This window comes from Enhydra lutris, unplaced genomic scaffold (genome assembly GCF_002288905.1).
Source record: "Enhydra lutris kenyoni isolate GAN:26980312 unplaced genomic scaffold, ASM228890v2 scaffoldscaffold3, whole genome shotgun sequence".
NCBI classification, from domain to species: Eukaryota; Metazoa; Chordata; class Mammalia; order Carnivora; family Mustelidae; genus Enhydra; species Enhydra lutris.
The window spans coordinates 75,099,205-75,122,919 of NW_019154087.1; the positions used below are offsets into that span (position 1 = coordinate 75,099,205).

The 23,715-nt window shown below is 36.4% G+C and overlaps 1 protein-coding gene across 1 annotated transcript in view; it reads left to right on the top strand.

Annotated features, from left to right (window-relative positions):
• Window positions 1-20,341, top strand: part of LOC111154246 (myotubularin related protein 9) — a 61,301-nt gene extending 40,960 nt beyond the window's left edge. Inside the window, exons 8-10 of the mRNA XM_022513749.1 lie at window positions 1,339-1,559; window positions 10,143-10,294; window positions 16,914-20,341. Of these exons, the coding sequence (XP_022369457.1) occupies window positions 1,339-1,559; window positions 10,143-10,294; window positions 16,914-17,077 (537 nt within the window). The 3' untranslated portion in view covers window positions 17,078-20,341. The remainder of the gene's footprint in view (window positions 1-1,338; window positions 1,560-10,142; window positions 10,295-16,913) is intronic.
• Window positions 20,342-23,715: the final 3,374 nt, after the last annotated feature.

Below are 23,715 nucleotides of genomic sequence, written 5' to 3' on the forward strand. Positions count from 1 at the left end.
TTAAGATACAGCTAAATGTCGCCGCACTTACGAAGTCCTTTTTGGGACCTTAACCTTCTTCACAGCTAAAGATCAATCCATTGTCTTCATACCTTGTTCCCTAAATGAGACCCAAATAAAGTGACTCCTTTGAGGTCGGGAAACATGCCCGATGGTTTCTCTTTTACCCCTAGGACTTAACGCAGTGCCATTACATAATGCTGCATGACAAGTGGAAAAAGGCCTTGTAAAATAGATTGAGATCCTCCTGCAAGTCAGAGGTTGACTTACAAAATGTATATACACTGTGTAACTTAGTAAATGGTTGTGATTAAGAACAAATGTTTAGATAGATCTTAAAAGTAGAATTATCTCTGGAGAAAAATCATCTCTGGCCCTTCTAGTAAAAATTTAGATTTATTATATGTTAATGCTATTATGTATACCATGTCTGTCTACCCTGCTTGACAACTAACCTATATCTCTGTTCAAGTCCATCCCAAATATTTGGTAAAAATCTATAGCTTCAGCAACATTCCTCATGATGCAGCGCAAACGAATAAATGAATGTGATTTACATTACCATTTTGATGGGTATCAAAATACCATTAGCCACTGGTAAATGTTCATGACATTTTCTTTGTCAGATAAGGTAGCATAAGGACTCAAAGGAAAGCAAGTGTGTGAAATAACCTAGGGGGTGTGATTTGGGGTAAGGTCAGTAACCAGGTTCTGGGTGGACCAGAGAGCCAAATGATCTTAAATTTCCTTTAGTCAGTAGAGGGCAGACTCTTCCAGTTCCTTTGGAGAGAAAAGGGCAACTAGGAACAATTTTATCTCTAATATAAAAGTACTTATAAAGATCTTTTCATGACAATAACTTTTTTCCGTATGTAATTAAAATAAGAGTGACCTTATAAAGTTGGTGTGTAAGAGCCCCATATTTATTTCCATTCAGTAGTGACGCTTATGTAGCTTACAATAATCTGCAGCGCTTTGGAGAGATAAAAGGTGGTAGCTGTCTTTTGTTTGGTACCTAAAGACCTTATATTCTTTGACTTTGCTACAAATTAGAGACCTATGCAATTTTGTTTTATGGAGTTCACCAAGGATAATTGCAGATTTTATGGTTATGCCTCAACTGCATGGCCTTGTTAAATATTTGGAAGTCCAGTTGTTTTCCCCAGTTGCTGAAAATTGTTTTAAACCAAGAAGTCATTAAACAGCAACCATCCAGATTATATGATATTCCATCTAATAAGAGTTTTGTTGCAGTTGTTTGAAATAATGTTAATAGAGTGTGCTATAATGTGCTCTCACTAGGCTATGACTGTCACATTTCCATTTTCTCTGTCTTAGGCTGGCCACCCGTTCCAACAGCGCTGTGCACAGTCAGCCTATTGTAATAGTAAGCAGAAGTGGGAGTCACCTGTATTTCTTCTCTTCTTGGACTGTGTGTGGCAGATACTTCGTCAGTTTCCTTGCTCTTTTGAATTTAATGAGAATTTCCTCATCATGCTCTTTGAGCATGCATATGCCTCACAGTTTGGAACATTTCTGGGCAACAATGAAAGTGAAAGGTGGGTACACTGCTTACATGGGATGGGGGCCATTCTGCTTGTGGTTGTTTTGGTTACTTCCTGAAAGAGACCAGAATTTGGTCCTACATTGATGTTACTTATAAGATGGTAGAGGTTACAGTTAGTATAAATTAAATTACATGAAGTATGTTCTTACTAGGAGCCTGTTCAGTGCTAGGTGAGAACATGCCCTAGACTTTGTTCTGTTAAATTAAAATTAGTCCATACACTGATTTAAAAGCTTTGAGTAAACTGGGTAACCATTTTAAATGTTAATTTCTTCATTCAAGATCACGGTAATTTTACATCTGGAAAAAGCCTTAACGTATAATCCAACTTCACCTTCCATCCAGTTTTATAGATTGGGAGGGGAATATCCAGAAAGTTAACTGACTTGACCAGGGACACACAGCCAGTTGGTCACCAGTAGTAGGGCTATAATACAGGTTTTCCTGCTCCTGCTCCAGACTTTGTCTCTTACCCCTGGAAACTGTCCTCAGGCCCAAAGTGACAGTCTCCTTGATTCACAGTCCAGACAGGTCAAGTTTATAGGTTTATTTAGAAGATTCCTATTAGAATGATCTTTAAAGGTACTTAACTGGTAATCTCACTTGGGTATAGTCAAAAGGTTTCCTCTTCTCTTTTTTCCTTTCTCATGCTAGCTAAAGGACAGTTTTGTTGGTCTTTTCAGAGAACCAACTTTGGTTTTACTGATGCTCTCTGTTGTCTTGTTTTCTATTTCATCTACCTACTCTCTCCTCTTATTTTTTTCCTTCTTTCGGCTAGCACTGGTTTAATTTGCCCTTCTTTTTCCAGTTCCTTAAGGTATAAAGTTACTGATTTAAAAGTTGTTAATGTGAGATCTTTGTTCCTTTTTTTTTTTTTTTTAAGATTGTATTTATTATTTGAGAGAGAGAAACAGTTGAGTGGGAGAGAGACAGTGAGTGAGAGAGAGCACGAGCTGGGGTGGCGTGGGGCAGGGGGTTGAGGGCCAGTGGGAGAGGGAGAAGCAGACATCCAGCTGAGGAGGGAGCCCTATGCAGGGCTTGATCCCGGGACCCTGGGATCATGACCTCATCCGAAGGCAGATGCATAATTGACTGAGCCATCCAGGCGCCCCATCTTTGTTCTTTTTTAATGTAGATTTTTAGTGCTATAGATTACCATCTGAGCACTGTTTCCACTGAATCCCCATATGTTGTATTAAGATATTGTGTTTTCATTTTCATTCATCTGTGGTTTTTTTTTTCTGTTATTGATTTCTGACTGCGTGCTGTCGTAGTTGGAGAAGATACTTGTATGACTTCAGTCTTTTAAAACTTATTGAGGTTTGTTTTGTGGCCTAACTTATGATCTATCCTGAAGAATGTTTCATTGACACCTGAGAAGAATGTGTACTGTGATCTCATTGAGCAGCGTGTTCTATATTTGTCTTACATTTTGTTCAAGTCCTGTATTTCTTTATTGGTCTTTTGTCTAGTTCAGTACATTGTCAGAAGTGGGATATTGCAGTCCTCAACTATATTGTAGAATTGTCTGTTTCTCTGTTTCATTATGTGGGGTTTAGCTTCCTGTATTTTGTGGCTCTGGTGCAAGGTGCATATATGTTTATAATTATTCTATCTTCTTGATTGATTGACTCTTTTTCCAGTTTAAAATATCCTTCTTTGTCTCTTAAAAGAGTTTTTGTCCGAAAGTTTATTTCATCTGATGTAATATATCCATTCCAGCTCTCTCTTGGTTACTATTTGTATGGAAAATCTTTTTTCATCCTTTTATTTTCAATGTTTGCATCTTTGAATCAAAAGTGAATCTTTTGTAGACAGTATATAGTTGGATCATGTTTTTTAGTCCATTCTACCACCCTCTGCATTTCGATTGGAGAGTTTACTTCATTTATATTTAAAGTGATTACTGAAAAGTAATGGCTTATTTCTGCCAGTTTGAGATGTTATTTGTCTTATGCCTCTTTTGTTCTTCATCTCCTCCATTACTTGCCTTCCTTTATGTTTGATATTTTATAGTGTACTGTCATGATTCCCTTCTTATTTTGTGTGTATTAATTTTTTTTTTTACTAGTTACCAGGTAGATTTCAACTAATATCCCAAATTTATAACTATCTACATTGAATACAAACTCAGCTTCAATGGCATACAAAACTTCGCTCTTCCATAGCTCCACTCCCCGATATGTTGTTATCACAAATTACATTATTACATATAATTATATTCTTATTTGCCCACTGACATGGGTTTATTATTATTTTTATCTGTTTGTCTTTTAAATTACATAGGAAATAAAAAGAGGACTTACAAGTCAAAAATACGATAATAACTTACTTTTATACCTTCATATATAGTTATCTTTTCTGAGTTATTCCTTCATACAGCTTTGAGTTACTGTCTAGTGTCCTTTCATTTTAGCTTAAAGTATTCCTTTTTGCATTTCTCCTGTAGAGCAAGTCTTCTAGCAATGAACTCCCTCAGATTTTATTTATCTGGGAATGTCTTAATTTCTCCTTCATTTTTAAAGAATAGTGGTCCTGGTTGTAGAGTTCTTGGTAGATGGTTTTGTTTTTGTTTTTGTTTTTTTTCCTTTTAGCACTTCAGATATGTCATTGCTGTCCCTTCTAACCTCCATAGTTTCTGATGAGAAATCTCTTGTAGAGGGATGATATAAGATCCTTCTATATGAGGAGTTGCTTCTCTCTTGCTGCTTTCAAGATTCTCTCTTTCTGGCTTTTGTCAATTTGACTCTTTGCCTTTATCTTTCCTGGAGCCTATTGAACTTTTAAATGTGTAGATTCATATCTTATATCAAGTTTGGGGGGTTTTCACCCTTAATATTTTTGTGTATGTGGTTCTTTTTGTGTTCATTTTTTTCTCTTGGTATTGAGGTATGATTGACCAATTGACCATTAATTCTTTTTTTTTTTTTTTTTTTTTTTAAAGATTCTATTCATTTACTTGACAGAGAGAAATCACAAGTAGGCAGAGAGGCAGGCAGAGAGAGAGGAGGAAGCAGGCTCCCTGCTGAGCAGAAAGCCCGATGCGGGGCTTGAACCCAGGACCTGGGATCATAACCCGAGCCGAAGGCAGCGGCCCAACCCACTGAGCCACCCAGGCGCCCCCCATTAATTCTTTATATATTCTTTCTCTCTTCTCTTTCCAGTATTCCCATTATGCTCTGTTGGTTCATTTTTCTTTATTCTTTTTTTGTTCGCCTCAGAATGGGGAAATTAAGTTGAGCTGTCTTCAAATTTGCTTATTCTTGTGCCTGCTTAGATCTGTTATTAAAATCATCTAGTGGGACGCCTGGGTGGCTCAGTTGGTTAAGCAGCTGCCTTGGGCTCAGGTCATGATCCCAGTGTCCTGGGATCGAGTCCCACATCGGGCTCCTTGCTCAGCAGGGAGCCTGCTTCTCCCTCTGCCTCTGCCTGCCATTCTTGCTCTGTCTGCCTGTGCTTGCTCTCTCTCCCTCTCTCTCTCTCTCTGACAAATAAATAAATAAAATCTTTAAAAAAAAATAAAATAAAATAAAATCATCTAGTGAGGGTTTTGTTTTGTTTTGTTTTGTTTTTTTAATTTCACATACTGTACTTTTCAATTCCAGGATTTCTATTTGGTACTGTTTTATAATTTTGTCTGTTTTTTGAGAAAGGCTAGGTTTTGAGACATTGTTCTCCTGGTTTTCTTTAGTTCTTTGTCCTTAGTTTTTTGGGGTTTTGTTTTGTTTTTTAGCTCTTTGAGCATATTTAAAACTGTTGATCTAAGGTCTTCTTCTAGGAAAAGCAAAGTCAGTGCTTTCTTAGGACAATTTCTATTATTCTAGAATGGGCCATATTTTTAGGGTTTGCTTATGGGTTTTTTTTTTTTTTGCATCATTTGTAATTTTAAATCTGGACATGTAAAATATTATAATATTATAATGTGATTTCTCTGGAAATCAGATTCTTCCCAATCCTCAGAGTTTGTATTTATTGCTTGCTGTAAGCTGTAACTGTTTGTTTATTTAGACCTTTTCTAAACATTTTGTAAAGTGTATTTTTCTTTCATGTGTAGTTTCTGAAGTATCTGTTCTTTCAGTTTGTGTGGAGCTAATGTTTGACAGTGATTTCCTTGAATGCCTGGAGACAAAAGAGAGAGTGGAAAAGAGTGAGGGGAAAAGTGATAGGGAAAACCACTCAAGACAAAGGGGAAAAATTCCTTTTGCAGTCTTTACAGATGGGCTTTGTGCTGGAATATTCCTTCAATGCTTAGTCAGGCCTCATCCTTAACTTCTGGCCCTCACTGAGCCTAGAGATCAGCCAAAGCCAAAATCTTGGGATCTTCTTGGGATCTTCTTGGGCCTTTTCTGAGCATGTTCCCTGCCTTAGGTATGCATATGGCTTTCTCAAAGCCTCACTATACATGGACAACTTTGAATACACTGATTTTCCAAAGAAGCTTTTTCCTTGGGCTTTTGGGGCTCTGTCGTACCCCTCATCCATAACCTTTTCACTCAGATGGCTGCAGGCTGTCCATTCACCTTATGTTTTCTAGGAATGCCCATCACTTTTCTGCCCATGGTGATTTTGAAGTTAGACATAACAAAGACAAGTGTTTCAGGTAGCCCTTGGTCAAGTTAGAAGAGAGACACAATTCTTTGTGAACGGGGACTTCTCTATTCCCTCTGGCTCCAGGAACCAGGATCCCATACTAAGATCATGGGCTGCCATCTTCAAGACCTCTGTGAACTAGGGAAACAGTAGGGCAAGAGCAAATAAAAATATCATTAATCTTTTTTATTGTTTTTCAAGCTCCCTTTTCCTTGATTCTTTATTTGGTTGTGTGCCATATATTTCTACTTCCCAGAAGTCTAACAAAGTAGATTCTAACAGTTTCTACTTGTGTTTTCAATGTTTCTCTGGAGGGATGGGCACTTGGAGCTGCTGACTCTGTCATTTTTAGTGGCATCGGTCTTCTTCATTTTTTAAGTATAATTTTGCTGATATGGACATCTTGACCAATAGTCTTTTTTTTTTTTTTTTTTTTTAAGATTATTTTAGAGAGAGAGTGTGTGGAGGGGAGGGGCAGAGGCAGAAGGAAAGAGAGAATCTTAAGCAGACTCACACTGAGCACAGAGCCTGCCACAAGGCTTGATCTCATGACCAGCAGATCACCACCTAAGCTGAACCAAGAGTTAAGACACTTAACCAGCTGTGTCACAAGGTGCCCTGAACATGTCCTACCACTGCCTTCTGGCCTCATGGTTTCTAATAAGTCAACCATTACTTTCATTAAGAATCCCCTGTATGTAATGGGTCATTTTTCTCTTGTTGCTTTTACAATTCTGTTTTTCTTTGGCTTTTGACACTTTGACACTAATGTGTCTCAGTGTGGACACTGAATTTATCCTACTTGGAGTTCCTTGATTGTCTAAGGTGTGTAGAATCACATTTGAGAAGTTTTCAGACATTATTTTCCAAACAATTTTTTCTGCCTTTTTCTCTTCTCCTTCTGGAACTCCCATGGTGCATGTTGGTATATTTGGTATTCCATAGCTTTGGAGATTCTTTTCAATTTTCTTCAATTTTTCTTTCTTTTCTTCAGAAATTAATAATTAACCTGTCTTCAAATTCACTAGTGCTTCTGCCAGCTTAAATCCGCTGTTGAACTTCTGTGGTCATTTTTTCCATTTCATTTATACTTTAAAATCAGGAATTGTTTATTTCTTTTTATAACTTTTACCTCTTTACTGACATTGTCCATTTGGTATAGCATTGTTATCCTACTTTCCTTAATTTTTCAGGCATTTTTCTTTTAGCTCTTCAAACACATTTATGATAGCTAATTTAGCCTTTGTCTAGTGGGATTACCTGGGTGGCTCAGTCAGTTCAGTATCTGCCTTCAGCTCAGGTCATGATCCCAGAGTCCTGGCATCCTGAGATCCACCCCCTCGTGGTGCTTTCTGCTTAGCAGGGAGTCTGCTTCTCCCTCTCCTTCTGCCTCTCCCCCCACTCATGCTCTCTCTCTTGCTTGCTCCCAAATAAATAAATAAAAATCCTAAATAAAGTAAAGTTTTTGTCTAGTAAGTTCAATATGTTCTGCCTCTCCCAAGGGACAATTTCTTTTTTTCCCCCTGAGTATTGTCCACACATTCCTGTTTCTTTATAATATGTGTTGTAATTTGCTTTTTTTGAAAACTGATGTTTTAGGTAATATAATATGGCAAATCTGGAAATTAGATTCTCTACTTTCTGAATGATTAATTCTTACCTCCTTTGCTGAGGGGCGCCCTATATGTGTGTTAGACATGACTTAAATGCTCAGGTAGTTAGTCCATAGCTCTGTTTTCACCATCAGCTTACACAGGGCCTCAGCCAGAGGAGAAAGAATTGGAGCTATCCCAAGCATTTCCTAGGCATGTGCACACCCTTTTGAATTCCCAGGAGTAGGTCAGAGCTTTAAAAGCCCCCATCCCAACCCCTGCTGCCCAAGGAAATTTCATTCCCCAAATCTTTTATTTTCCCTAGGCTCTTATTTGCCCCAACTGGCTTGGCAGCCTCAGGCAACTGTGATGTTAAATAGTTCTGGCTCATTGTTTATTTGTTCCTTTGTTTTGTCCCCTCCCCGCCAATTGTTTTTGACAAATATCCTGGGGAATAGGGCTTTTCCCTCTGAGAAAACTGTGAGTCAAGTCAAATGACCACAATACCCTACAAAGGAGGCTTTACCAGGGAGCTGGAAGACACTGTGAAATATTGACATGCTCTGAGGGTATTATTATTTGAGGAGCTCCAAGGCTGGTTTGCCCCTCTATTGGCAATAAGGCTACTGGTTTGCAGTGATACTGCAGAGCTGGGGAAAGGATGTTGGCATTGGCCAAGTTAAAATGGTCGGAATACTGTTCTTTCAGAGGTTAGTTTTTCTTGAATGAGTGTTCCTCAGATTGTCACAAGCCTTTTGTTAATTTCCAGAGTTGTGATAGTATTTATTTTGACTGTTTTTGCCACTCTTTTCTTTACTTTTTGGAGGAGATATGTAGCTATCCGTGCCCTATTGTTCCAGAAGTTCCACACCTACATGCAACATTTTAAACTATGCTCTGAGAAACTTTAGATACCTTTCTTTTTTGGCTATGTTTTGTTTTTTAAATAAAATTTAAATTCTGTTATTTATTTGTTATTATGTTTTATTTTTTAAAGATTTTATTTATTTAGTTGATAGCTAGAGCATGCATCAATACAAGCATGGGGAGAAGCAGAAACCCCTCTTAAGCAGGAAACCTCACATGGGGCTTGATCTCAAGACCCTGAGAATAAAAAAGAATAAAAATGAATATTAAAAAAAATTTTTTTTTTAAATGTACCAGTTCACTTTCCATTCCTGTGAGTTTATTCTATGATAAAAGAGTGTTACAGAATTCCAGGTGTTTTGTTTTGTTTTGTTAATTTTATTTATTTATTTGAGAGAGAAAGAGAGTGAAAGAGAGCATGAGAGGGGAGAAGGTCAGAGGGAGAAACAGACTCACCATGGAGCTGGGATCCTAATGTGGGACTCCATCCCAGGACTCTGGGATCATAACCTGAGCCGAAGGCAGTTTGCTTAACAAGCTGAGCCACGCAGGCACTCCAGGGTTATTCTTATGAAGGCTGTTCATTGTATATAAATGTAGATCGTATCTGTATTTACATCAAGATATATTCTTTTTTTTTTTTTTTAAAGATTTTATTTATTTATTTGACAGAGAGAGATCACAAGTAGACAGAGAGGCAGGCAGAGAGAGAGAGAGAGGGAAGCAGGCTCCCTGCTGAGCAGAGAGCCCGATGCGGGACTCAATCCCAGGACCCTGAGATCATGACCTGAGCCGAAGGCAGCGGCTTAACCCACTGAGCCACCCAGGCGCCCCAAGATATATTCATTTTTATTCTTTGACAGTCCATCTGCATTTTATGTACATGTAATCTATTTGTCCTAGAAGCTAAGTCTCTAAAAAATTTTAGGCTTTGAGATTTGACTCAACCTCCATTTTTAATATGTCTCTAATCTTTGTTCTTTGCATTCTAGACTTTTCCAAAACAAAAAAAGAAAGTTATTTTTATATTTAGTTATTTTAAATTAAAATACAGTGCCGGGGTGCCTGGGTGGCTCAGTTAAGTGTCTGCCTTTGGCTCAGGTCATGATCTCAGGGTCCTGAGATCAAGCCCCATGTGAGGTTTCCTGCTTAAAAGGGGATTCTGCTTCTCCCCATGCTTGTATTGATGCATGCTCTCACTCTCTATCAACTAAATAAATAAAATCTTTAAAAAATAAAACACAGTTCCAGATACAATAAAGGAGTTGTATATAGTAACATTCTGTTCTCTGGGTTATTGTTTAACACTATGCCTAACATGACCAGATTCTGGTTTTATCCTTGTTTTATTACTGAGAGTTATAATGCTGGTTGGATTTTCTGACAAATATTGTTATTCTACAACATTTTATTCATCTGTTAAAAGTTTTAATATACACAGAGAAGAAACTGTCCTCTGGGGAGGAGCATTTAATGATGGTTGTTACCATGTAATTGCTTTAATGGCAATTTTCTTCCTTAATCAGATGTAAGTTGAAGCTGCAGCAGAAAACGATGTCTCTGTGGTCTTGGGTAAATCAGCCTGGTGAACTGAGTAAGTTCACCAATCCTCTCTTTGAAGCCAACAATCTTGTCATCTGGCCTTCAGTCGCTCCACAGAGTCTTCAGCTATGGGAAGGTAAGCTGTGCATCTTTTGCAGACTTTTTGTTGATAGTCAAGGATCCTCTCTGAACTGCCTCTGAGTACCCGCTGTTGTTAATATTTGAAGATGGTGAGTGGACCTGATACTCAGAGCTGTGTGTGACTGCTCTTTTTTTCTCAGTGTGGACATGGTTCTTTCACATGTGTTATCTAGTCACACTTGTTTTGTTCAGCCCCCATTTCAGAAATAAACAGTGGTTATTCGATGGATACTGCTGTTAATATTGGACATTTTCCCTAGGTAAGAAGATACATGACTATTTTTAATTGTGACTAAAATTTACCAACTTAACCATGTTTAGGTATACAGTTCATTCTTGTCAAGTATATTCCTGTTGTTACAAAACAGGCCTCCAGAACTTTTCTTCTTGCAAATTTGAAACTCTCTACTCACTAAACAACTTCCCATTGCCCCTGGTAACTACCTTTCTGCTTTCTGTGTCTATGAGTTTGACAACTCTAGATACCTCATATGAGCGAGATCATACAGTATTTGTCTTTTTGTGACTGACTTCTTTCACTTAACATAATGTCCTCAAGAGTCATCCATATTGTAGCCTGTGTCAGAATGTCTAAGGTTGAATAGTTTGCCATCATATGGGTTTACCACATTTTTTTTTTTTTACCCATTCTTACACTACTGATGGACACTTGGGTTGCTTCTACCTGTTGGCACACAGATGCACAAATATCTCTTCAAGACACTGCTTTTGATTTTTTGGGTTATGTACCCAGAAGTGGACTTGTTGGATCATATGATAATTCTGTTTAATTTTTGGGGAACCACCATACCATTTTCCATAACAGTTGCACCATTTTACAGTTCCACCAACAGTGCGCAAGGGTTTCAAGTTCTCCACGCCTTGCCAACACTTCTTGTTTTTTGGATCTTTTTCCCCCTTTGGGTATTCTCATTCTCATGGGTTAGGGAAAGTACATGTGTAAAAAAGTTTGTAGGTAGTTGGGATAGGAATAAATTTTAAGCTCCAAGCAGAGGGTTTCTGTTTCCTTTATTAAATAGCCATTAGGAAAGTTTACTTTGCTAAATGCAATTGAAGCGTTAATGAACCAGTTATTCTGGTAAGGTTCTATAAACATACATAATGTTATCTATGCACTGATGTACATATCTCATTGTTCATGGGAACAATAATTCATACTTAATTTTCCAGTCCATTCTAAAGAAGGTATTTAACCTACATTAATTTTTCAGACTCCTGAAATTTATCTCCATAAATACCAAAGCTTGTTTTTAAAAATCTAACCAAAATCTAAAATATATTAGCCATCCGTTAAACAAAGATTACAAAATGCCATTTCTTTTTAATCATTTTGAAGGTAATAAGTACATCTTTATTCATCTTCGTAGTTTTGAAAGATTCATTTATCTATTTGAGGAAAGAGAGAGCATGAGCAGGGGGAGGAGAGAGAGAGAATCTCAAGCACACTCTTGTACTGAGCCCAGCACAGCGCTTGATCCCAGGACCCCAAGATCATGATCTCAACCAAGAGTCGGAGGCTTAACTGACTGAGCCACCCAGGCACCCCTCATCTTTGTATTAAACGGCACAAAGTCTACACACAAGGAATGCTAGCTGTTTGGTAATTGAACTGAATTGCCACAAATGTCAGTTATTATACCACGTTTTAATATGTTATGCCCACAAGGGCAATTCATATGTGGGAAACTGCCCTTTAACTGTAAAAGGGCCTCAGATTGCTTTGCTCTCTCAGTTTGAGACTGGGTCTCTGTCACTTATCTGGATGTCAGCTCTCACCTCTCATTCCTCTTGGCATATCTGTCATTAGCTGCCTTCCTTCCTCCTCGGTTTATGCTTCTAGTCTTATCTGTTGAGGTGTTCCCAAGTTAGATTTGTGAGAAAGCAGCCTCAGATAGTCTCCAGATTCTTGGAGTCTGAGCTTTAGTGCTTGCAAATTTCTGGCTGCTCGAACTTCTCTTTGCCTACTTTCTCAATCGTTGTAGACAGTCACCTGTGCAGGATCAGTGAGCTCTTCAGTGAGACATTACATCCAAACTTTTTGTTAAAGATTTCTGGGACAGTTTACCTAGAAGCCACTGTCATGTTTAATACATAAAGTAAGAGATTAGCTACTTTGGAGAAAAGCCATAATTGGAGTTGGATGGCCTAAGGGATAATTAAACTAGTTTTTACCAAACCTTATTGAGAGCTTAGAGATGAAGTGATTAGAGGAAATCTTGTTACATGAATGAATTCCTACCATTCCATTAAGAACAGAGTTTCCGTATGTGTTTAGTGCCCCAGCTTAGAAATGGAAGAAATTCTGTGCAAGGTAAAATCTTCTCATAGTGGGTCTATGGGTTGTATAACGAGATTACTCTTTGACCTTAAAATGTCTCTCTTCTGGGATGCCTGGGTGGCTCAGTTGGTTAAGCAGCTGCCTTCGGCTCAGGTCATGATCCCAGCGTCCTGGGATCGAGTCCTGCATCGGGCTCCTTGCTTGGCAGGGAGCCTGCTTCTCCCTCTGCCTCTGCCTCTGCCTGCCACTCTGCCTGTGCTTGCTCTCTCTCTCTCTCTCTCTCTCTGACAAATAAATAAACAAAATCTTAAAAAAAAAAAAAAATGTCTCTCTTCTGTTTATGTTTACATCACAGGTAACCATTAGTGTTAAGTCATTCCTGAATTGTAGAACAGGATTTCAAACACAGGCTCATATAATGGAAAAATCCACAAAGTCCAGTCTTCAAGCTATGTTTCTGTTTTCCCTTTCTGATGGAGAGTAACTTTATGGTTCGGCAGATTGATTTATAGAAAGTGTTTTTAAAGAATCGTAAAACCTTTATGAACTTACCAGCTACTGACATATTACTGCCTGGAAAGTTTTTGTACCTCCTTATTGAATGTCTTTAACCCATGATGTTGGGATGGTACAGTTAATGTAGATCTGTGCAGATGAGGAAATGTTTCCTTTTAGTCTATAATAAAAGGATAATTATTGGGAAAAGAAGGACGTACCTGTAGAATTAAAAGAGCACCTCTTACGAGACAGAGAACTGAATTTAGGTTTTTATTATTTTCCCTGATTGAAGTGTAGTTGACATATAATTAGTTTCGGGTGTACAACATAGTGATTCAACATTTACATACATTACACAGTGATCATCACAGTAAGTCTAGCTACAGCCTGTCACCATACAAAGTTGTTACACTGTTATTAACTCTAATACATTGCATCCCCATGTTTTATTTATAACTAGAAGTTTGTGCCTTTTAATCCTCTTCTATTTTGTCCATCACCCCATCTCCCTCCCCTGTGGCAACTATCAAATTGTTCTCTGTATCTGTGAGTGTGGTTCTATTTTCTTTTGTTTGTTTGTTTTGGTTTTTATTTTTAGATTCCACATCTAAGTGAAATCATGTGGTATTTATTATTCTCTACCTGACTTATTTCACTTGGCGTAATACCATCTGGACTCATATTGTTGTTGCAAATAGAAAGATGTCATTCTTTTTTATGACTGGGTAGTATTCCATTGTGGTGTATATATACCACATCTTCTTTACCCATTCATCTGTTGGTGGATACTTAGGTTGCTTCCATACCTTGGCTATCATAAATAATGCTGCAGTTAACATAAGGGTGCATTCTTTTGGAATTTGTGTCTTCATTTTCTTTGGATAAATACCCAGAAGTCGAAATGCTAGATCATATAGTAGTTTATGTTTAATATTCTGAGGAATCTCCATACTGGTTTTCATATTGGCTACACAATTTTGCATTCCCACCAACAGAGCATGAGGTTTCCCTTTTCTCTGCATCCTTGCCAGTGGTTGTTATTTCTTGTCTTTTTGCCATTCTGACAGGTATGAGCTAATATCTCATTGTGGTTTTTATTTGCATTTTACCCTAATAATTTGTGATGTTGAGCATCTTTTTGTGTGTCTCTTAGCCATCTATATATCTTTTTTGGAGAAATGTCTATTCAAGTCATACACCTTTTTTTTAAATTGGATTTTTTTTATGTTGAATTAAGTGATTCCTTTATATATTTTATAGTAACCCTTTATCAGTTATATCATTTGAAAATAACCATTCAGTAGGTTGCCTTTTGTTTTGTTGATGGTTTCCTTCATTGTTTAAAAGCTTTTTAGTCATGGGGCACCTGGGTGGCTCATTTGTTAAGCGGCTGCCTTCGGGCTTAGGTCATGATCCCAGGGTCCTGGGACAGCCCCACTTCGGGCTTCCTGCTCAGTGGGGAGCCTGCTTCTCCCTCTCCCTCTGCCTGTTGCTCCCCCTGCTTGTGCTATGTCTCTCTCTTTCTCTCTCTCTCTGTCAAATAAATAAATAAAATCTTAAATAAAAAAATTAAAAAAAAAAAAAAGCTTTCCCTTTCTAGTCTGGGGCACCTGGGTGGCTCAGTCATTAAGTCTGCCTTTGGCTCAGGTCATGAGCCCGGGGTCCTGGCTTAAGGCCTACATCCGACTCCCTGCTCAGCAGGAAGCCTGCTTCTCCCTCTCCCACTCCCCCTGCTTGTATTCCCTCTCTCAATGTCTCTGTCTGTCAAATAAATAAATAAAATCTTTTATAAATAAATAAATAAAAGCTTTCTAGTCAGATGTCCCATTTGTTCATTTTTGGTTTTGTTAGCCTTTGCCTAAGGAGACATATCCAAAAAATTCCTGCTAAAACTTATGTCAAAAAAATACTGCCTATGCTTTCCTCTAGGAGTTTTATCACTTCTGTTCTTACCTTTAAATCTTGAATGCATTGTGAGTTTATTTTTGATATGATATAAGAAAGTGGTCCAGTACATTGTTTTGCATGTAGCTGTCCAGTTTTCCCAGCATCATTTATTGAAGAGACCATCTTTTCTCCACTGTATATTCTTGCCTCCTTTATTGAAGAGTTGACTGTGTAAGTAGGTGCTTATTGCTGGACTCTATTCTGTTTTGTTGATCTATGTGTCTGTTTTTGTGCTGTTAACATATTGTTTTGGTCACTGTAGCTTTGTAATATATATCAGGGAAGGTGATACCTCCAGCTTTGTTCTTTTCTCAAGATTGCTTTGGCTATTTGGGGTCTTTTGTGTTTTCATACAGATTTTAGGATTATTTGTTCAATTTCTGTGAAAAATGCCTTTTGATAGAGATTGCATTGAATCTGGAGATACTTTGAGTAGTATGGGCATTTTAGCAATATTTTCCAGTCCATGAGCATGGTATATCTTCCCATTTATTTGTGCTGTCTTCAGTTTATCAATGTCTTAGTTCTTTTACCTCTTTGGTGAAAGATCTTCCTCCTATTCATAGGTTTTTTTATGCAACTATAAATGGAATTTTTTTATCTTAATTTCTCTGGTAGTTCATTATTACTGTATAAAAATGTGGGTTTATGTGTATTTTATATCCTTCAACTTTACTGAATTTACTAGTTTCAATAGTTTTTTGGTGGAGTCTTCAGGATTTTTTATATATAGTATTATGTCATCTGCAGATAGTGGCAGTTTTACTTTTTTTCCAATTTGAGAGCCTTTTATATCTTTTTCTTGTCTGATTTCTGGGCTAGGATCTCCAATACTGTGTTGAATAAAAGTGTTAGTAAGAGTAGGCCTCCTTATCTTATTTGTGATCTGGAGGAAAAGCTTTCAGCTTTTCACTGTTGTGTGTGTTAGCTATTGGTTTGTCATACATGGCCTTTATACCCAGTTTGTTGTGAGTTTTTAATCAAAAATGACTATTGAATTTTATCAAATGCTTTGTCTGCATCTGTTGAGATGATCACTTGGTTTTATCTTTGTTTTTGTTAATGTGGTATATTGTGTTGATTTGTGGGTATTGAGCCATGCTGGCATCCCTATAATCCTGCTTGATGGTGTACGGTGCTTTTCATGTATTGTTGAATTCAGTTTGCTAATATTTTGTTCAGGATTGTTGCATCTAGTTTCATCTGGGTTATTGGCCTACAATTTTCTTTTTTTTGTGCTGTGTTTATTTGGTTTTGGTATCAGGGTAATGCTGGCCTCATGGAATGAGTTTTGAAACATTCCTTCCACTTCAACTTTTTGGAGTAGTTTGAAGAGAATAAGTATTAACTCTTCTCCAAATGTTTGGTAGAATTCACCTGTGAAGCCATCTGGTCCTAAGCTTTTGTTTGTTGGGAAGTTTAGGTTTTTAAATAACAATGTTTATGGTTCTGCTATTGCCTTAAGTGTCACTTTTGTAGTGAAAGTGATTTTATACATTTATAAGGTCCTACAGGTCTGAGTAAAGTTCTATAATTGAAAAAAAAAAGATTTGTATTGTGGAACTGGAAAATTTATGGCATTGTAAATTACCAGCTTACTTATAATCCTGGATATATCAGAGAATAGTGTTTTAATTCATTTCATAATTTTGTGGGGGGGGTTGAAGAATGAAAATTATGTACAAAGAAATAGTGATGTTTTAGTGTATTTAGTTACGCTTTCAGTACCTCAAGATACTTGCCTATTTCAGAGTATAATAAAATATAGAAGCGAATTGTTAAAAAAAAAAAGAATATATCATATATGGAATAATGTTAATCCATTGTATGTATTTTTTTGCCTTCTGTCTTCCTTTACTGGATTCAATAGGTATTTTCCTACGTTGGAACAGATCCTCCAAGTATTTGGATGAAGCATATGAAGAAATGGTTAACATCATTGAATATAACAAGGAATTACAGGCAAAAGTAAATGTACTTAGGAGGCAGTTGGCAGAACTGGAAACTGAGGATGGAATGCAGGAGAGTCCCTGAAAAGTCTCCCCACAACCTGCATAAATAAGGACCTTCCAGGACCTGAATCCCACCTCTCTCTCCCTTGGCCCTTCAGTTCACTTTTACACAGTGAACTGAAGCCTTGAACGTAAGGCTTTAGATGTGAGAACCTCTAATATAGTGGATTTCTCAATACTTTATGAATGAAACTTACTGTAGTTATTCATGTTTCATGTGGCCTGTTAGGCCTCTCTATTTTGGGAGCAGAAAGGAGGTGCTAGTCATTTTATTTTTTGTGAAACAGGTGACCTATTTAATGCCATTTGTGTTATATGCCATTTAATCCTAAAATTTTTTCTGTGTCTAGTTTCCAAACAGTGCTCCAGACCAGTCAAGGATATGATTAATCTCTTTAGGGAATATTTGTTAGTTTTAAAAAAGATCAGACTTTTAAACACTCCAAATGCAGAAATATTTTTCAAAACTGAAATGGTTGATAAACCAAGAATTTTGTGATTAACATGCTATTTCCAACACCTGTGCCCTTCTCTTTAAAATAGCTTTGGATTAACAAAGCTGAATTCATTCTCATTCTGGTTTGTCAAGAAAGGAAAACCTGAATATTTATTCAAGGTAAATATTTTTACAAGGATTATAGTATAATCCTCTGATATTTACATTAAGAAGTAACTTTTAACAGTAGACAGTAAAAGTATGTGCAATATAGAAATAAAGTAGGTCTTTGTTACTGATACAGTATCATTACTGTTGAATTGGTTTTTCACCATACATATTAAATGTGTATCAAGTACTGGATATCCCATTAAACCATCATTTAGGATAGATGTTAGTTTGTTATAATTAAGCTACAAGTACGGTTTCTTTAAACCAGAAATGCACTGCCCTTGTCTGAAGTTCTTATTGCACTGTTTCATGTATCTATATGTGTTAAGTTTTATTATGTTATGTTTTATTTTTAAGTATTCTAAGAGTTTACGGATACTAAGCTTAAACCTTTCATGTTGGCCTGAGCCTTTTGAAAATTTATCTTGACTCTGCTGATTTGTTCTTTTTATGTTAGGCAAATCTAATTAAAGTGGAGGTGAAAGCTTATGAACATGACACAGCTATGTTTTAAACTGCAGAAACAGATTGAAATGTTTCAATGTTATGACCGTATTTATGCTATGCTAGTTTATGCCTGCTACGCTGAAAGTTTGTGTTCAGTGCTTTCTATATACATTTCTGTTTTGTGGCACTGTTCATTTTAATAAATACTATCAATTTTAGTTTTCTATTAAAAGGATAGTCGAAGAGTAAATGTTTAATACCATTTCCACCCCATCTGTTTATAACCATTTCAGTGTAAAGCACACCAAAACTGAACCCTGCTTTAGAGCTATATATTGAGCTAAAAATATAATACAAAAAATATCTAGTTTAGCATAATCTATGGCCACATTCAGACACCTTAGAAAATAGCAAATTCTTTCCTTCTCCAGTTGCCCAGACTTCATCTTTTTTGTTTTCTTGGACTGGTAGCAAAAGGCTTGGACAACAACAACACATATCAGAACTCTCCTTTGGTATATTTGCCTGCCTTCTTCTCTAAGCTCAGATTTACCCTCGACTTATTTTCTTGGCTATAGTTATGAGTCTTGAGGCATTAAAACCCTCACAAAAGGCTACAGCAAGGAGCAAAGGAGATCTTGCTATTGATATCTCCATGTTGTGTGAAATGTTTATATTAATATTTTAAAATAGGAAATACTCTAGCTTTTTTATCACCCCTTAAAATCGCTTTGCTGCATTTGTTCATGCTGCTGATCCTTTTGTTTGCTCCTGTTTTTGCCTCAAAAATAGATATGAAGGAGCCCTTCTCCGTTAACGGACCCATATGGAAAACTATTCAGAGTTTTGTTTTGTTGTTGTTGTTTTTAGTGATTCTTTAGAAATAACTCCCACTGGTGACATTGGCCATTGGGCTTCCATGGATGAGGGCTTTTATTAGGATTGGTCCTGGAGAAATTGTACACCATCAATTTAAACCTGTCTTCCTGATGAATGTTTTATGTGTGAGACAGAGTCCAGTAATAGCATAGTGTTTCTTTTTCTTTTATTGAGGCAGCAATCTTAAGCTATTTGGACAAGTTTTGCATTTTAATATTAATTTATAATTCAGGATTGTGCAAACCTCAGTTCTGTTTATAGGTCATAAAAACGAACTTTGATATCAGTGCATTTTCAAAGGGGACATTAATAATGCAAATATTAGGGTTTTCCCAAACTCAAGAACTGTGTCAAAGGTGCGTTATCAATATACTTTAAAGAGGGATTTTAGTAATACTATGAAGTTACCCATTCCTTGGATGAGAAGAATACATAAAATGGATATACTCATGAGAAGATACTTGTTAAACATTAAGTTTGGAGAATTACCTTTGATAAATGTGGCTTTAAAAACTTGAATGAAGAGAGTGTGGCAGAATTAGTGAGCAAACGAATTACCCCGTAGGAGCCAATAATAATCAAGTTTATATATATTAAGCATCTTATGTATTCATTTATAGTAAAGGCTGGTTTACATTTTAGGGATGCAAAAGTAGGTCCTACAGAGAATATTCTAAAAATAAAAAAGATTGCTATAGTCTTCTATTGGCAATACAGGGATCCTTAGATTTTAAATTAACAATTTTTTTTAGAAACCACAAGAACATAGTTTGTTGATTATATTAAGATTTTGAAACTTTTGGGGTGGTAAGACTTTTCAGTTAATTAATTGCTTGGTCAAGATTTTCATTCTGGTTTCATTAAATTAGAAGAAAACAAGCAGAAACTATAACATCTAGTAGGATTAAAACAACTTATAAATATATTTTATTTTTAAAAGAAATTAGGCATTTAAAACAAGATTTTAAAGTGATTTTTGGGGAAACTTTGGAAGACAACAGTTAGTCATTTCAGATCCCATACAGGTAATTTTAAAAGCTTTCTTTGAATTCTGTGGCCTCATTTACAGAGGTGATATGTCATTGCTTTTCATTTTAAAGGATGAAATTTAGTGACATTTTAGTCTTTGATTCACTCAGTATTTATAATAAGTTAAAAAATCAGTATCATGGAAAAGGTCTGATCAATAGTTTGTCTCTTGAAGTGAAAAATAGAAGGAACATTTTGCTGTACTTTAAAAAAAAACAATCTGCAGGGTGCCTGGGTGGCTCAGGTCATGATCCCAGGGTCCTGGGATCGAGCCCCATGTTGGGCTCCCTGCTTAGCCAGGAGCCTGCTTGTCCCTCTCCCTGCTGCTCATGCTATATGTCTTTCTCTCTCTCTCTCTCTCCCTCTAATTAATTAATTAATTAAAATAAATTAAAATCTGCTTAGTAGAGATGTAATTGTAGTTGATCTGGTTTTGAAATCAGCTATTTTAATTGTCAGTCTTAACCAGGTCATCAGATTCACTTATTATCAGACCCCAACCTGAGGCAAAATTTTGGTATTCATCCATATCCAGATTTAATGAGTGAAAACTACAAGAGGCTATCACGAGCACCCTTTATCAGAAAGTTATTTCCTGGACCAAAAAAGGGGCAAATTTTAGAGTACTTGATCCCCTGTCCTGGCAGCTTCAAAATTTACCAGAGAAGGAAGTCATTCAGTACATCTGATACAGGTTTATTATACCTCAAGACAACATAGATTAGTTATTTATTATTCTTTAATGTGGGTTAGATCTTTTCCCCCTCCAGAGCTGGTATCCTAAGTTATTACCAGATAGTATTTTTATGTAATTTGCCATCTTAACAAAAAACATTTAAAGACTAATTCCTCCATTAATATTTATTCTCAGACGATATGAAATGCTAATTTCCTTATAGTATCAGTTTTCTGATTTGTTTTTCCTTGAGTAAACTATTTCTACCATCGCTGAGTCTTTATTTATATTGTGTCCACAGCATCTTCTTCCTTTAAACCAATAGCTCAGATGAGACCCTGTGAAACTGTAGGGTGAGGTTTTGGAAAGTTTGAACTTCTTATCAAAATTCCCCTTAAAAAAGTCCTGTTTTTGAACTCTGTTGTGGAACTGTAGTTTATGCTTAATTTAGTGAAAAATAGTGGGGGTCACTGTAGACACTACATTGTCCTGAAAATTAATTCTTGATGAAAGCTTCCTGATGTTTAGAAACATTCTGTTTAACCATCTGTGAGTATACAGATTAACTGTATTAGTAATTGGTAATAAAAAGTTGTGCAGCACTGCCTATGTCTCTGCCCAAGACATTTTCCATTTGCTTCACTTTTAAAATGCGCATATCTTTGGAGACATGGATTATTCTACACAAATACACTGAGTTCTGTTGCTTAGCATCCTTATAGCTCTATTACCATCTACACTAAAAATGTACTTGCACAATTTAGTAATATTCAAAAAAAGAATATGTCTTTCTTCAATAGCCGGGTATTTGGATTGTATTCTTGATATATTTGAATGTGACTCTTGGATTTAAGTGCACTATTATTCATGTCTTACATAATAAAATTGCACTATATGACAAATATGTGTATAACGTATGCTTTGCTAAAACCTCAGAGTGCTGTAATGGACAGGTTTCTATTATGTGAACCTGTCTATATATAGTCTTAGGGAAGAATTCTAAACTTTTTAAAGTCTCTGTAACATTTTAATATTATTTGTAATGTTCCCTATGTGATCAGTTCAGTTATGTCCTGAAACTGGAATCACTCATGGTGAGTTGGCTGCTTTGTCAAGCTTGGTTTACTTAATCATGAAAGTCTTGTTGAACGTGGTACTGTTATCCTAGTATAGAAGATGTGTGTGGTGTGCTCTCTGTCTCAGAGGACTGTTGCACAGATGCTAGTGTTTAATGTCTATAGGCAGTGGTAATGAAATTTGAATATATTCAAATGCTGGTAAATTAAATCTATAGACTGACTTTAATTTTTTTTTTCAAATATCTATGAAGGTTTTGGCAGTAGCTCAAAACTGCTCTATATAAACCTTATATTTTGAAAAAAGAGCCACAAAAACGTTGCAAAATAGTACAATGATCTCCCATAAACTGTTCAACTTGACTGAATAATTAATATTTATCACATTTGACTTGACACTCCTGATTGTATGTGTGTATTATTGCTATTATTTTGCTGAAATATTCAAGGTTAAGCTACAGACCTCATGACCTTTCTACATAAATATTTCAGAGCTATCTCTCAAGATTTGAGTATGTATTATGCATTCTGTTTACTCAGTTCATATCACCATGAATAAATCAATGAAGGAAAAGGGAAAGCCCTCTGTTAGACCAGATAACCAACTATGAAACATAGAAGAATGACAAAATTAGAAAGTCACTATTTGGCAGCCACTGCAGTAATAATTGATCTAGGCAGTCATCATCTGTGGGTGCTATAACTGGCAGGTGAGTCTGTAAGGGAAAGCATATAGTCTCAAAGTATCTTTCCTTAAAATGCTAGTTAGAAAGGGGGAAAACAGTAACTTTACAGTGAAGGAACCAGGCAGATATCACCTTATCCAAGCACAATTAACATTACTAGTTATGGTACATACCAACATCATGAATCATAACTACTAAGAGCAATGTATCACTTTTGTGGCATTTTAGGATTTTTTGTTTTGTTTTTTTAAAGGTTTTATTCATTTATTAGAGTGAGTGAGTGAGGGGGAATAAGGAGGGAGAGGGATGAGGGATGAGAGACTGCACTGAGCACAGAGCCTGATGTGGGCTTGATCCCAGGACCCTGAGACCACAACTTAAATCATAATCAAGAGTCAGATGCTTAACTGAGCCACCCAGGCACCCCTTTTGTGACATTTTTGTAAAAACAAACCAGGAAAGCACAACCTGGATCTAATTATAAGGACGCATCAGGCCAGCTTAAATTGGGGGAACTTCTACAACATAGCTTGGTCTGTTTGAATTTTACAGAAGAAAATTCTTCAATTACAGAAGAAAACTTAAAAAGTTTTTGTAAGTTTGAACTCACTTCAAAAATTTTAAGAAATCAAAGTGAACAGAAAACAGTAGTTGACATTCATACAGAGCTGTAAAATTAAAAAGAAAATATCTCAGCTGATGAAAATTACCCCCCAAAATGAAACACTGAACAGAAGAAAACTGATACACATTCCAAAAGGAATAAATACTTTTAAGGAAAACTCCAGATATGACATGAGAAAACACCTCATGTGATAAACTACAAAACTTAGAACAGAAGTGAATGAAAAACAAAGCAGGAAGAGAGAAAACAAGAGTTGAATGAACTCAGGAAAGAATCTGAGGAATAAAGACAAAGTCATCTTTGAAATTACAAGGTCCTTGAGGGAGAACAGGTTCAACTGAAAGTGTACGAAAGATATGAAAGAAATGTTTGAAAGGCCTGTGTGAAAATTTTTTAAATAAGTGAAAAGAGTCACAGAGAAAGAGTTCAACATAGAGGCCACACAAACAAGAGCCAATGTATGAATAATTGGAAGTTCCTTAAGAAGAAGAATAATGGGACAGAACTAATATTTAAACCTATAATTCAGGAAGAGCTTCCAAAAATGAAGAATGTCTGAGTGGAAGTGGATCCAGATTGGCCAATTTCAAGACATATCCTAGTAGAAGCATTAGATGCTAAATATAAAGAGGAAA